This window comes from Festucalex cinctus, chromosome 19 (assembly GCF_051991245.1).
Source record: "Festucalex cinctus isolate MCC-2025b chromosome 19, RoL_Fcin_1.0, whole genome shotgun sequence".
NCBI lineage: Eukaryota > Metazoa > Chordata > Actinopteri > Syngnathiformes > Syngnathidae > Festucalex > Festucalex cinctus.
In genome coordinates, this window is record NC_135429.1 from 2117097 (window position 1) to 2132247 (window position 15151).

Consider the following 15151-nt stretch of genomic DNA (forward strand, 5'->3'; position numbering starts at 1 on the left):
TCAATAAAGAGGCTGGATTTGGATTAGCTGCACCCCCCTACCCCCCTCCCCATATTCTCTTAAATGATTTTCAGGGCATATTCATTTTTTAAGCAACAAAAATACACACACACCTAAGAATACAGTAAGTTTTATTACAACCATTTACAAAGACAAAATTTACAAAGGCAAAAGTAAATGTAATTTCAGCAGTGGCGGAGTCCGGGCTCCGGCCTTCCTGGCTGGAGTTTGCATGTTCTCCCCGTGCCCGCGTGGGTCTTCTCCGGGTACTCCGGTCTCCTCCCACATTCCAGACATGCATGGCAGGTTCATTGGGTGCTCCGAATTGTCCCAAGGTGTGCTTGTGGGTGTGGATGGTTGTTCGTCTCTGTGTGCCCTGTGATTGGCCGGCGACCAGTTCGGGGTGTCCCCCGCCTACTGCCCGAAGCCAGCTGGGATAGGTTCCAGCACCCCCCGTGATCCTTGTGAGGAGCAAACGGTTAAGAAAATGGATGGATGGCTACACTGTTCATCCCAAACTGATGTTGTTGATAGCTTATTGAACGACCAACCTTAGGTTATGTGACATTTGTAAAATATGTAATCCACTTATGCTGAAATGAACTGGACGGGCTTTGGTCGAAACGTTTTTTTTATAAAGCACACGTTCTCTCAGTGGGTGTAGAGGGAGGCGGTAAAGACGATGTCCCTCCGGATGGCGAGGGAGGCCTTCTCCATCTTGCTCCCCAGCACCGAGTCTCCCACGATGCGGGCGGCCTGGCGCACCTCCTTCAGCACCTCGTCCAGACGCTGGATGCAGCGCACCACCGTGCCCTCCTGCACGTCCGTCAGCTGGGCGATCTCGGCGAACGGCTGCGGCGGTCGACGGATGACGGATGGTGAGGAGATGTGCGATGCATGAGAAATAGCGACATGGCAATTTAACGACTCAATACAGCGTGTAATGAAGCTTCATACGATATTTCAACACCGGCGTGGTCAGAAATGCAGGCTAAATATAGGCGAGGTTGGTTGCTCGGAGAAGCCACCTGTTGTCATGGTAACCAGTCTGCATTTGCGTGTGACAACATGAGTCCCTATTAGTAAGCATTAAATCAGACTCTTCTAATGACACTCACATGTCATAATGAATTAGTAATTATTGTCCTCACATGATTCATTTCGGTGGTTGCTAGGCAACAGCATCTCTTACCATTCGCGCCGTTTCGGCGGAAATTACAATTGTGGCTATTTGCTGCTGCCAAATATGGAGGACCAAAAAATATCAAAATAACAAGAAATAATAGTCAAAAATAAAAATGGATATAATATGTATATATATATAATTTTTAAAAATCAATACAAAAAAAATATAAATGGAAATAAAAACAACAAAAATGAATTAATAAAAATAAAATTAAATTAAAAAAAAAATTCTAAAAATAAATATATAATGATTTTTATTATTTTTAACGGAAAGGAACATTTTCCCCCAAATAAAAGAGAATCCAAGACTCACCATGCCTCTGGCCCAGCAGTACACCACCTCTGTCAGGCCAAACTTGAACTGGCCCACAAATTCTTCGGCTGTTTGTGGTAAGCCGCAATCCCGTTGCAACTCTCCTATACGCTGTGCCACTGACAGCACGCGATCAATACCCTGAGTAGAAAACATCGATGAGAGGAACGGTCAACCAATGGAAGGTGGAAAAGGTAAGGGGGAAAACATCTTGATATTCAGTACTGTATAATGCAGTTCAGTTCTAAACCAATGAAATTACAACCACATGAATAAACATTGTTTGATCAAAATGGAGTCATATTGAGTTTAATAATAAATTACGCAAGTGTACCTGCTGTTGTTTGGTGAGTGTACAGTACATGACTCACCTCTTGCTGCTGCAAAAAAAGATTATGCCATTTGCTTTTTTTAAGAATCAATTTTGCTGCTTAACTGAGCATAACGAGATACAAAGAGGGCTCATGACTAATTTAAGAGCATATAAAGCACTTCCATGTCCAGGGTTAAGCTCCAAATACGTGGAAGAAGCAGCAGCAAAGAGCGTTTTTTTTTTTTTTTTTTTTGCAAAACATGAGCGAACACAAGTGAAGCATGATGTTATGCATCATAGGTGCACGTGTACAGTCTTACAGCGGTGAGTCAACCAAAACAAAATGTATTTACAATAATATTTTCTGTGCAGCCCCACTAGTTTCAACACAGTATTCTGATGAATATTGTTTTTGCAATATAAGCCTCCAAGAAATGTCGTTTGGCCCCACTGTGTCTTTAAACAATGAGATTGTTTCTTGAACCAATCAGAATTAGAATTTGTCCTCACAGGGACAACAATTAACTAGTAGTAACAGTAAGTTACTTACTGTAATTATTATATATACAGTAAAAAAAAGTATAGATTTTTTTTAAACTATTATATGCAGTAATAGATATTTACAGTAATTAAATGATTTTACAATAATTAACTGGGAAAAATTTTTTTCCCCAGTTATTAACTGTAAATTCTACTGTAAATTCTTGACAGTGTACATGACCTCACCTCCTGCAAAGTGTTGGTAATGTGCGGCTCCACTTGGGTATTCTGCGTGAAAACCAAACAGGACAGCAGGGCGGCGCTCTCCTCGGGCGCCAGCGGGCTCAGTGCGTTCTCAAACAGCAGCTCGGTGAGGAGCAGCTCGTGGCTGCTGATCTGACAGGCCACGCGGCCTTTGAGCTGCACGGCGCCGCCGCCGTCCACGTACTGGAGCGACTGCAGCACCTGAGGCATGCCGACGGGCAGATACAGCCCAGTTACTATTTATTTGATTCATTTTGATATAAACTATGATTTAACTATATCATCAGTGAACATTGCTAAAGTCAAACAAGCCAACCTTGATCCTCTGATGGTACTCAGGCAGCAGAGATAACGACTGATCTGAGACCAGGAAAAGCAGCTTGTCCAGCTCCTCTTCCACACTCATCCTCTCCTGAACTTTAGCAAACTGAAATACACGCAAAAGTGACACTTTTATGACATCGATTATCGCATCGATGCGGCAATCGCGTCACGCGGAAGCTCGCACCTGCTCGGCGAAAGTCGGCGAGTGGATGCAGTTGAAGTCTCTCAGGCTGTCCTGCAGCACGCGGAGACGCATGGAGGCCTCCACCACCTCGACGCTCTTCAGCTGAAGGTCGTTGACCGGGTCGAGGGTGGCGATGCCGCCGGTGTTGGCCTCGGCCAGCCGCAGGAGCTCTTGGGCGGCCGTGGAGATGGCTTGACCGGGTGGCTCGGTCCTGGATGATGAGAGAAGATCCGTTTTGTCTGCCCAACTGAGGAAAACTTTCCTAAAAACGCAGTTGACTGCCAAACCTGAATCGGGGTTGTTGTCTTTTATGATAATTGTCGATTATCCTGTCGGGAATCACTTTGAGGGTCTTCATTGTGATGCCAGTGATGTCCTGAGGCTTCAGCTTCTGCACTGTATGGCTGCATGGACCTGGGAAAAAAAAAAACAAAAAAAACACCTTGAGTCACTTGTTGCTAAGCAGATTTGATGGAGCATGACCATTTGTTCTGAAAACCATAAAAAAAAAACCTTCATCACTACCCTGCATGACATTCTAACAATATTTCGACAGGAAAAAAAACAACAGCGCCATCTGCTGGTTCCTCCCAATGCATTCCCAAAATGTAGAGTTCACAAATCAAATCCAACTGACCCCACCTTCAGGGATGAAGAGTGCCTTGTTGTAGAGGTGAGGAAGAGCTCGGCTGTCGCCACTGTTTCCTTCTCCTTCCTCGTTGCTTTTGTCGCATATGATGAGTGCTGTGAAGGTGCGATTCACAGCGTCGCCGGACACCTGCAGAGGGAAGCGGACATGGAGGGACCACTGCCTCGAACCTAATTTTTGCTTACTTATTCACAAGACCAAAAATGCCAAAATAAATAAATAAATAAATAAATAAAATAAACAAAAGTAAAAATAAAAAAAAACTATATAAAAATATAATCCAAAAATGAATGAATGCTGGGAGAGTTGTGCCTTCAAATCAATGTGGCGCACACCTAAATATTTTTTGTGCATTCACACTAATGCTTTAATTTATCATTATTCTCAATGTTCTTCTGTATACGTCTATATACTATCTCCTCAAACCTTCCAAGCAGGATATGCGTGTGTAAATCTACCTGCAAGATAACTCCCAGGGCGTTAAGATGCTGCTTGTTGTTCACCACCACAACTCTGCCGACAGACAGCGCTTTCAGCCCATTGATCGACTCCAGAATTGCATGCTGGAGACAAAGACAGCACATGTGCAATTATTACACTCCACAATGACAATTCTGTTTGCGCCAATTTGTTTTCCTTTTTTTGTGTTCGATGCCTGTTTTTCTTGTACTTGTAAATAAGTACATTATTACCGGTAATCTTATATAATTATGACAAATTGTGATTGGTTTTCTGTAAATCACCTTAGTGATTAGGCAAAATATTGTCACCCTAAATTGAGGGACTATTTTGATGTTTTGTTTTTGTCCTCAGTTTGAGGTTCTGTCGTATGAGAAATATGTATAACCCAATAGTGGAAAATAAGGGGTAGCATTACAATAAGTTATAATAAATAAATACATATCATTATAAATTCTATTTGGTCCAAAAGGAACTTACATAATTATAGTGTTTCTATTTTTTTTTAATTGGTCTTAATATTTTTAAATGCTAAAACATTTTCTTGTTTTGTACCAAAAAATAAATAGTCATTTGAATAATCATGATTTCAATTATTACCAAAAATAATTGTGATTATTATTTTTTCCACAACCGAGCAGCCTTACTAGCGACTTATTAGCAGTGATGGAAAAGTGTGAGGTGAGGTTGTGTGTGTTTGTAGCACCTGCAGGATGTCTCTGGTGGTCCGTAGTTCGGTCACTGTGTGGTAGTACGGCAACAAATCAGCGAACTGGCCCTCACTGGCCACAGCGGGCAGCGTGGACAATGTCGCTTTTAGCTGGGTGATCCTCGTCTCATGTGCCTAGAGGAGCACACGATGACAATGAGCATGCATGCAGCAGCTGCTGTCAAAACACACGGACTCGCCAACATCCAACCCCAACCCCACTAGACACGACGTGCGCACACTAATTTCCATAAATTCTATGCCTTGTCAATTATTTGTGTTCAAATTCAATTGTGATGTGTTGCAATCATGTGTACGTCAAGTCAACTTTTCTTAGCTGAGCATTTCAATCCGCTTTGTTGTCGTGTTGCTACCTGAGTGTCTCTGTGGCTTTCAGAGAAGCTCCTCCTCATCATGTCCGTCACGTGGAGCGCCTCAACTCGCAGCAGGTTGAGGATCATGGTGTAAGTCAGTCGGAACTGCGAGTGAAGTGTGGTGGGCTTACCCTGGGAGGGCCAAGATGTGATATCAAAATTAAAAAAAAAACACAAAAAAAAAAACACATAACGAAGTCTTTCCAAAATCTCTGTTCAAATTCATTTATCGCAATCTTTGGCCCTATATTAAATATTCCAATATGTGGATTTATAGCGTTCTATTTCAACTGAACCAGGATGCTGCAGTACACAGAAAAAGACTATGCAGTATTCGGTCGGGTTGAGGAACAATCTTCAGCATGGTAGCCGGCCACTCTACCACGTGAGCTATGCCACACCTACTGTTTGTTAACATATTGCTAGTGTTTCCAAAAGGAGACCAAAAATGATGGAGGTATGAGGATTTCACCTGACACCTGCGATAGACTAACACACATCAGGAGCTATAATAACATTTTACTCTCTTATTTTCCAAGTTTATTCTGTTTATACTGGGACCGAATATTGTCTTTTTTTTGTGTGTAAATTGAGCCTCACCAGCATCATGACATGCAAATCAGACATCTCGTGAACGCCGGCTTTGCAGAGAATGATGACGGTGCCTGTGGCGTCGAGACCTCTCCTGCCTGCTCTGCCCGCCATCTGAATATATTCACCTAAAAACATGTTTTTAAAAAGATGTCAAAACTCGTCTTTGTGTGCTGAAGAAGAAGCGGCGTACTAAACAGCATACCAGGCAGCAGATTCCTAAAGCCGGTTCCGTCATGTTTCCGGATGCTGTCGAACACCACCGTCCTGGCAGGCATGTTTACTCCCATCGCAAACGTCTCCGTCGCGAACAGTACCTAAAACAATGACATATATGATTAAAAGATGCTTATTTTGCCATGTGATGTAAAAAAAACAAACAAACCCACACCAAATAATTATGAATACATTTTGAACACGTCAGACTTACCTTCACGAGACCTCTTGAGAAGAGCATTTCAATAACCTCCTTCAATATGGGCAGGATTCCACTATGATGGACCGCTACTCCTCTCTTCAACAGATCCCTCATCACCACAATCTGAAGAAGATCAAATAGTATATAGAACGTTTTACCTTAATAAGCCTAACATAGCATTCTGATGAATATTGCATTTGTGGAATATGCATTAAGCAGCCAAATGCAGCCGTTTTCATCCATCTCAGGGGGCGGCCATTTTGCTGCTTGCTGTCAACTGAAAATAACATCACAGCTGCTCAGGTCATGACCAATAACGGCTCACATTCAGACAACAGGTGAGACGTTTTGACTAATCAACCCCAAAAAAAATTCTTTACAATAACATGTACGACATACGATTGTGGAATATGAGTTAAGCACCAAAATTCACCTAATTTTACCCATCTCAGAGGGCGGCCATTTTAGCATCTGCTTTCGAACGTCGACTGAAAATGACGTCATAGTACCTAATGGCTCAACTTCTGTACGTCACATGACCAAACCCAGACAACAGGTGCTCTGTGATTGGTCATTACTTGAGCCCTTAAGCTCTGTGATGTCATTTTCAGTCGACAGTAAGTGGCAAAATAAGTAAGTGGCTTCATGGTTTCTTCCCACATTCAAAATATATGTTTTTTAGGTTAAGTGAAGACTTAACTGCTTCACTGTCAGCTATTTTAGTCCAGGCTATACCCTTGCTCTCACCCAAAGTCATCTGGGATAGGCTCAAGCTCACCTACTTCCATAAAAAAAAAATAGAAGAACTGAGATTTCCTGTGAAAGAACGTCTGAGCTACCTGAGGCAGCTGTCTGTCTCCCCCTCTGAGGCGACTCAGGCTCTTTTGGAAGAACGAGTGGATCTCGGCCTTCTCGATGGAGGTGGTCATGTCCATGGAGTCCAGCGAACGGGCGTTCTCGTCACAGCGCGTCCGCGAGAAGGTGAAAGCCACCACGGGGGTCTGCTGCCGATTGGACAGGAAGTGCAAGAGGGTGAGCCACACCGCTCGGTCCTGAAATGGAGACAAGGATGTACATGAGGGGGGGGGGGGGGAGAACATAAAGAAATAATAAGAGCAGCTTTCTGACTGTTTCAGGGAGATAGAAAGAATTACTTGACTAGCTGTGGTGTTCTGGGATGTATTTTTGGCGCCAAAAGATTGGGCGTATTTGCTGGTTCGCTCCTTCTTGGCATCCACAGCTGCGTAGTAGCTGAAAACACACAGTATGCTCTACTTGTAACAACTTTCCATCCTATAAAAGTAGCCTTTCTGTACTTCTACATCATCTACTGATAAGAAAATAAAAGGTGGCAGCTACCCTTTGGTGAGGAAGTTTCCTGTAGCATCCACAAGTAAGAACATCTCTTTCTGGGTCTTTGTGTTGTTTCCAGTGTACAAATAATGCTCCAAAGGCACGGGCCTCTTCAAGGTGCTGATCACATAAATGTGCTTCTTCTTAATGCGTCTGGAAAGTTCGGCAGTTGATATGTCACATTCATCCAGCTCCATTTGTTTTTGGCAAAACTATTCAAAGTCAATGATGAATAATTTAATACTTGTTGTGGCTGCTGTGGACGTGAAGCACCTACCCGATCCACTCGCTAAACTCCAGAGCGTTCGGCACTGTAGCACTCAGGAGAATGATGCTTACGTGATCAGGCAACATGATGAGAACCTCTTCCCACACCACGCCTCTCTGTGCAATTAAAAAATAAATAAATAGGAAAACAGGTGCTATTGAATCTGAATATTTTTTCTAAATTGGAATTTGTATGACTCTTCTGACCTCAGCATCATTAATATAGTGGACCTCATCAAATATGACCCACTCCAAGTCTCTGATGACTTCTGAACCATTGTAAAGCATTGACCTGAAAATGAAGAGAAATTTATCAGTTTTCTGGGGGGGAAAAAATATTCTAATGCTAACCAGAAAAAAAAAAAAAAAAGTAAGAATACCTGAGGATCTCAGTGGTCATAATGAGACATGAAGATTCAGGACTGAGCTGGACGTCACCTGTGAGGAGACCAACGTCCCCAAAGGTGGTCTTGAAGTCTCTGAACTTCTGATTGGACAAAGCCTTGATTGGGGAAGTGTAGATGGTCCTATCCATAAGACAAAAATTACACATTACTAACATCCATCAATCCATTTTTTGTAAAAATATATAGCACTTGCACGATCATTCATATCTATAGATATTTTTCTTAACATTCATAATGTTTTACATGAAACAGTGCTTTAGTATCACATTATTTTTTTATTTTTTTCATAGCCCAGTGAACTAATTTTCAGTTAGTAACTCGGGCTGCTTGTAAAAACAAAGCCAGTAGGTGCATGATGGTAGTCTTCCATTTTTGTTTTAATCTTGGTGTCCCCCTTGTGGTAATGAGAAGAACTTCAATTGGACTTCCCTTTAACCAAAAAATGAAGCCGCTATTTTCAAATAAGAAAAGTGACAGCTCAGAAAGACACAAAAGTGTGACGTGATTTTGACCTTTTCTGCAAATACAGACCTTGTCATGTGTTTCTGCGAGAGCGCGACGGCGTATTCGGCCACTACAGTTTTGCCAGCCGACGTGTGCGCCGCGACAAACACCGAGTCGTGGGCCTCCAGTCGTAATATGGCTTGTTTCTGGAATACATCTAACTCAAACGGCCACTAGAGGAGCAGGGGAGGGTGCAAAAATACCAAAACAGTAAACACCAATGAAAGAAGAGCATGAAGACACTGTTTGGTGCACCGCAGTACCTTAAAAGCTGGATGAGGAATACGTTTGTGGAAATCCTCACAAGGTGAACTTATGTCAACAGGAATGGCCCATTTCTTTGTTTCTTCCGGCTTCTCACTCTTTTTTGAGTTCCTATCTTTTCCCTTGCTGAAGCGAGACGAGGCCGACACAGCATCCTGATGGCAAGTAATGAATAAAATCATACCATTTTTTTTAAATACAAAACCTATTGTAGTTACTAAAACACCTTGATAAATGTATAACAACTGTGCCATGTACTATAAAATACTGTAGTTCATTTGTCATAAATGAACTAAAAACCAAAGTGGAGATATGAGTGAGCTGCAAATTGCCAGATTAATACATATTATAAAACACTAAAAAAAAAAGATTACTTTGATGCCCAGGTCTTCAAGGCTGTTTGTCCTTGGAAGTTTGGCTGCCTGTTCATGTCCTTGGCCTTCCTCCTTTGCTTCTGCCTCAGCCTCCAAATCGGTGACATCATCAGAAGCCGACAGCAGCGACATGAGGTTGACCTCGCGTTTTGCTACTTTAGTTTCTTCAAGATGCACATTTAGAAAAGGAAAAGTTACTAGAAATGACGTGTTTGAATATTGCAAAATAAATCTTCTGACAGTGCCATGTTATTTTTTTATCATCCTGGTTAATTTTTCTATTGAGAAAGTGGCTTGAAATAGCACATTCCCTCTGAAAGAACTTCATGTTTGCTCTTTGAGTGTCTGTCACTAATAATCATTAATCACTAATAAAACCTATGCCTGTAGCAGAATGGCTTAGCCTTAGTGTGAACCAATACAATTAAAATATTCAAAATGTACGCAAGCCGAAGCATGTCGACAAACCTCTGTCAGTGAAGTCCATTCCAGCTTTAAAACCAGGAGGAACTTGGAGCAAATCTGTCAGTTAGAAATTAAGAACCTAAAATAACATATCGTGGAATTACAGTACAGTTTAATGTTTTTTCTGATTTACTTTCATTTTCCCAGAAAGAAATAATGGAATCTGTTACAGATTTTTTGTTCAATATTTGGAGCATATTTTCTTGTAAATACGGTGTCAAATTTGGCATTGCTGGGAAAAAAAAAACATTAAAGCTCACCATTCTCAAAGTCTATGTCCTGTTCCAACTCTGTCTTGTTCTTGATTTGGTCCAGAGTAAGTTCTTCCATACCCCCTATGGAGAAATAGATGGGGGAAATGTGGTAAATACACTTTCAGATATTGACAGTGTTGTCCTCACTTAGAAAAATAACTGAATGCATTTATTTCACCAGGCATAAAGGGGTAGTTTGTGTTGCTTCCTCGAAGGCTCTCGGAAGGAGGTCCGGGTTTGCGTTGTAATGACAGCGAGTTCTTTGACGAAAGGCCAGTGTTCTCCAATGATACCTAAATAAATAACACCAATAATAGGCTCACAATTGACTTCAAACAATGCAATACCGTAGCTCGCAAGAGTTCCAATCACTGCATTCACTTCCTAGTCTTAACATAACAGTAGTACAATGCGAGGAGTGAGAATACCTCTGTGAAATCCAGCAGCATCCCTGTAGTCGGATCTCTGATGACAGAGAGGCCAGAATTGAGTGGAGATGATGTGCAGTTGAGCAGGGAGTCCACATTCACGTTTCTTTGTGTCACTCTGGAAGAGACAACAGCAGAGCTGAGCTTTAAATATTGGCATATATAATTCTTTCCAAAATACAAATAATGGTAAAATGTTTTTGAAAGGAAGCACAGGAAGTGGATTGACATTGTCAGGGTTAACATCAAGTAAGAAGTATATATACATTCTCCTAAGGGAATACTGGCATAAAACAAATGTGATTTTCTTTGGGATACGCACTTTAGAAACTTTTGGAAGGCAAAGTCTGTGTCGTGCAAAGGAAGCCAGCCAGGATCCTGTAAAAACTGTTTCTTTACTTCAGCCTCCAGGCTCAGGCTGGTGGGGGGAAGCCCGTTGGGGAGCTGATAAGGGAAATATATGACATGATGACTGCACAAGCTGAAAAAACCTGTTGAGTTGGCAAAGACCTTCCAGGTCCACCATCAATACTGACCGTGCTCTGCGGAGGAAAAGGCAAGCCTGGGGAAGGATGTGTGATGAGTTCAAACCTACCAGAGCATCCCATCTCCAACAAGGACAGAGGAAGGTCCATAGGGCCCGGTGGGGGCACATCTACAGAGAGGCAGGAGGAAACAAACACGCTAGTAAACGAGATGTACCTTGACAACGTAAATACTATCGGGGAAATGCTATTCTGAAAGAAAACACTGATAAACTCAACAATTACTAACATTAATTCATAATTTATTTGTGGCCAAAAGCGTTGGTGCTGCTACATAAAGCAGTGACTGAAGCTGTTAGTCGAAAATAGCTCCTCATACTGAAGTAACAGAAATTAGGTAGTATATAATAAAGTACTATTATTTTACAATTTTATTGGTTATTTGATAGAACTGGTGGAATTTTAGCGAAACATGTCAAACTTACTTATTCTGTCCATATTCTCTATCAATGGTGCTGGGTTGTCGCATTTGGTTGCTTCGAAACCGGAAGTAAATTGCTTGATGAAACGGAAGTGGCTCGACAGCCACCGTACAAGGCAGATACGAAACTTTGAAGAAAAAAAGACTTTGATGTCAAAATAACTGAAATATAAATAAACATAATTTGTTGTAAAAAATATATAATATGTCACTGCCGCATACAAATATATTCGATTTAGTTAACTATGTATTTTCCCCCGAAATGCCGTCGCCATGTCGTACGTCATATTTACGCGACTGTGTTTTTGTTCAAACGCTCCCTGTGAATTTGGTAAGTAGAAGATTCTGATTATTGCAGACAAATTCAAATAAGTTTATGCATTACGAGAATGACAAATAAAGGTAATTATTTGCTTTTGAACTATATTTAGTTACGTACGTTTACATTTTTGTGCAGCGCGTTTAAATTTACGACAAATTCTTGTCGAGCTAATCGTCTCGGTTGTTGGATTGTGTTGCCGATCGTTAGAACCGCTGATTTGAATAATAATAATAATAATAATAATAATAATAATAATAATAATAATAATTTGTTTTTCTTTTTTCATAGTGAAACCAATTCCATCATGGTTGCGTTTCCATCTTCGCTAACGGAGGAAGAAGAGGCTTTGCAAAAGAAGTATGCGAAACTCAAGAAAAAGGTAAAGAGGAATCACATTATGTATGTACACCAATAAATATATTGTTACTACACTCTTTAATCACTTATTGTGTTTCAGAAAAAGGCACTGCTTGCTCTTAAAAAGCAGAATACAACCAACCAGACAAACACGAGTGGATTAAAACGGAGTAAGTGAATTTACCAGTGGCTGTGACACCTCTGCTAACAAAATGAATCTTTATCGTCTTTGTTATTTGTGCATGACTTGATCACAGCACTGTCAGACCAGCCTGTTGTTGACACGGCGACAGCAACTGAGCAAGCGAAGATGTTGATCAAGTCAGGAGCGATCAGTGCCATCAAGTCGGAGAACAAGAACTCGGGTTTTAAACGTTCTCGTATGCTGGAGATTAAACTAAAGGTAAGATATTATCATTATATTTGCATCTCTATATCTTTTGTTTGTGTTAATATTATTTCTCTTATACTGAAAAGGACCCTGAAAAGGGCCCAGTTCCAGCTTTCTTACCTTTCCAAAGGAGCGTTTCTACAGATGAAGAGCAACCTGAGGTAATATGCAATGTGTTAGCATGATGCCATTTTTGCAATAAGATCCACCTCTAAATATTCAATTTCTTGGTGTATTTTTTATGTTACTTCAAGTCTGGAAGGAGATCCCACAGAAAGTCACTGTATGAGAGGTAGTATGTCACCTTGGATAAAAAGTGGAACAGTGTTTGACTCCGATTTGTTGACGTGAAATACTTCCCTTGCATTTTTCCACAGCTTCGTCAGTTCAAGTGACAGATACCGAGATGAAGATGACGGGGGAGGAATGTCCTCCAGCCGAGAGATGGACAGAGACCGGGACAGAGACCGAGACAGAGATCGAGAGAGGGAGCGGGACCGTGACAGGGAGCGTGATCGTGACAGGGACCGAGAACGGGATAGAGATCGAGAGCGCGACAGGGATCGAGAACGTGACAGGGCGAGGGAACGGGATCGAGAAAAGGACAGGGAGAGAGACCGGAGCAGAGACCGAAGCAGTGAGATGGATCGAGACCGGGATGCGGACAAAGAGCGTGATGGGACATTCAGACGTGAGTAATCATTCCCTGTTGAACATGGGAGAAAAAAAAAAAAAGGCTTGTGCTTCATCACTTGATTTGTAAATCTGTCACTTCCTTTATAAGGATCGGATTCATATCCTGAGCGCAGAGTGAGGAAAGGGAATACAGTGTATGTTTACGGCTCGGGGCTCTCTGAGGACAACATGCGCTCAGCTTTCTCTCAACACGGCAACATCATCGACCTCTCCATGGACAACCCACGCAAGTAGGGAGCAATATCATCATCATCATCATCTAATGTTTTTCAATATTTGTGCATTTTCTTTGATTGCGTTATTCACTGTTACTTTCTTGATCATTATTATTTCTAGTTGTGCATTCATTACATTTGAGAAGATGGAGTCTGCAGACCAGGCAGTCGCTGAGGTTGGTAGATGATGACAATATAACAGGGTGACCTGAGCCCTTTGTGATGTCATTTTCAGTCGACAGCAAGTTGCAAAATGTTTTTAAAGGTACTAATTAGACATGAAAAACAATGAAAATATCAAATTCATTATAGGCAAAATAGTGTTTGACTGCCAAAAATAGCAAAATAAGTAAAGTATCCTGTTAAAGAGCATAAAATTAGACTTGCTGATACCTGCAGAAACTCTGCGTAAAGCAATACGGGTCTATTGTTTTGCCTTATTCTAATGTCAAATCTTTTTCTTACCTTCAGCTGAATGGGAGCACAGTGGGAGACATTCACATCAAAGTCAGCATTGCCAGGAAGCAACCCATGTTGGACGCTGCCACCGGCAAGTCTGTGTGGGCCTCACTGGGTAAACAGTCCACTCGTTCAACTTCTCTTTTTCAACTCTTTGTGCATCTATATCTAGTTTAATCTGCATATTTGCCTCCCTCGTTTGCAGCTGTGCACAACAGCACCAAAGGCTCTTATAGAGACAAGAGGAATCAGGTCGTGTACAGTGAAGATTTCCTGGAATGAAACAAAGTGGATATTATTGTTTTTGTTTGCCTTTCATGTTTTTCTCGTTACAACCTGTTGGCCATCAAAGGATGATGGCTTATTTTTCAATTCTTGTTTGATCCATATATCCACATGCATAAAAACGAGTGTTTAGCTTCTTTTGTCGAGAAGTGTCTTTTTGTTATCGTCACATTTGCTGCAGTGACTTCCAAAATAATGTTAGTTGAAATGGAAAAGGTAGCGCAGGTCAGGTGGACCACTGACCTACGGATGAACGTTCCAAATCAATTTTCAAAAATGGTATTACAAATGTTGTCACTTAGTTGGTTTGACCTGTGAATTTCATCCACTTTTTTCAATTAAATTTTCACTTTTGAAATGCCCTTTTTTCTTTTGTTTTGTGTTTTTTGCCAATATTCGTACCCTGGAAACATTTTCAGTTGCAACTAATTTTCTTTTGACTGGAAATAAAACAAGAAATTGGCAGAAACAGGTTTAAAATATTTGCAATTTCAATGTTTTTTTTTTTTGAAAACTTGAGAATGTTTGGCACCTTTCTGAAGGTTTTTGGTAAGTTCTAGCATTCACAAAATATTGAAAACATTTGATAATGCTCATAAATTTGCACATGGACTATTTTGTCAAAATGTAACAAATAAAATATTTTTTGCACTGTTGCCACTTATGCCATTTCCAGTTAAAATATGCTTATAGTCACCAAATAATTTACACAAATTTTGGACAGTGTTGTAACTGTACTAATGGCTGTGCAAATAATCGGAATTCAATTACAATTTCAAGTATTACACTCCACATTTAAAAAAAAAAAAAATCAGCATTCTCAAAAAAAAATAAAAAATACTAATTTTGACTTGACTTGATCTTGCATCCGACCTTTACTT

General features: G+C 40.9%; 2 protein-coding genes across 3 annotated transcripts; one reads left to right on the forward strand and one right to left on the reverse strand.

Annotated features, from left to right (window-relative positions):
* Nucleotides 1-123: 123 nt before the first annotated feature.
* skic2 (SKI2 subunit of superkiller complex) lies at nucleotides 124-11664 on the reverse strand. Its single transcript, XM_077506006.1, has 29 exons — nucleotides 11550-11664; nucleotides 11116-11234; nucleotides 10902-11023; nucleotides 10580-10697; nucleotides 10330-10444; nucleotides 10158-10232; nucleotides 9901-9954; nucleotides 9433-9596; nucleotides 9058-9213; nucleotides 8822-8967; nucleotides 8264-8410; nucleotides 8091-8175; nucleotides 7894-8000; nucleotides 7623-7769; nucleotides 7418-7514; nucleotides 7103-7315; nucleotides 6276-6386; nucleotides 6051-6162; nucleotides 5855-5973; nucleotides 5255-5386; nucleotides 4878-5015; nucleotides 4171-4275; nucleotides 3706-3841; nucleotides 3351-3477; nucleotides 3064-3274; nucleotides 2872-2982; nucleotides 2538-2756; nucleotides 1499-1639; nucleotides 124-852 (listed from the first exon to the last, which is right to left on the reverse strand). The coding sequence occupies exons 1-29, from the start codon at nucleotides 11560-11562 to the stop codon at nucleotides 652-654; spliced, it is 3741 nt and encodes a 1246-aa protein (XP_077362132.1). The 5' UTR covers nucleotides 11563-11664; the 3' UTR covers nucleotides 124-651.
* A 19-nt stretch (nucleotides 11665-11683) lies between these two features.
* On the forward strand, nucleotides 11684-14632 carry nelfe (negative elongation factor complex member E). 2 transcript variants are annotated; one of them, XM_077506017.1, is made up of 11 exons: nucleotides 11684-11876; nucleotides 12156-12246; nucleotides 12325-12394; nucleotides 12482-12627; nucleotides 12702-12776; nucleotides 12870-12907; nucleotides 12993-13306; nucleotides 13400-13541; nucleotides 13648-13702; nucleotides 13998-14100; nucleotides 14191-14632. In XM_077506017.1, exons 2-11 carry the CDS (start codon nucleotides 12172-12174, stop codon nucleotides 14265-14267), a joined length of 1095 nt encoding a protein of 364 aa, XP_077362143.1. In that variant the 5' UTR covers nucleotides 11684-11876; nucleotides 12156-12171; the 3' UTR covers nucleotides 14268-14632. The 2 variants fall into 2 exon arrangements, with proteins under 2 accessions (XP_077362143.1, XP_077362144.1); XM_077506018.1 differs by having other exon boundaries at nucleotides 11876-11947.
* Nucleotides 14633-15151: the final 519 nt, after the last annotated feature.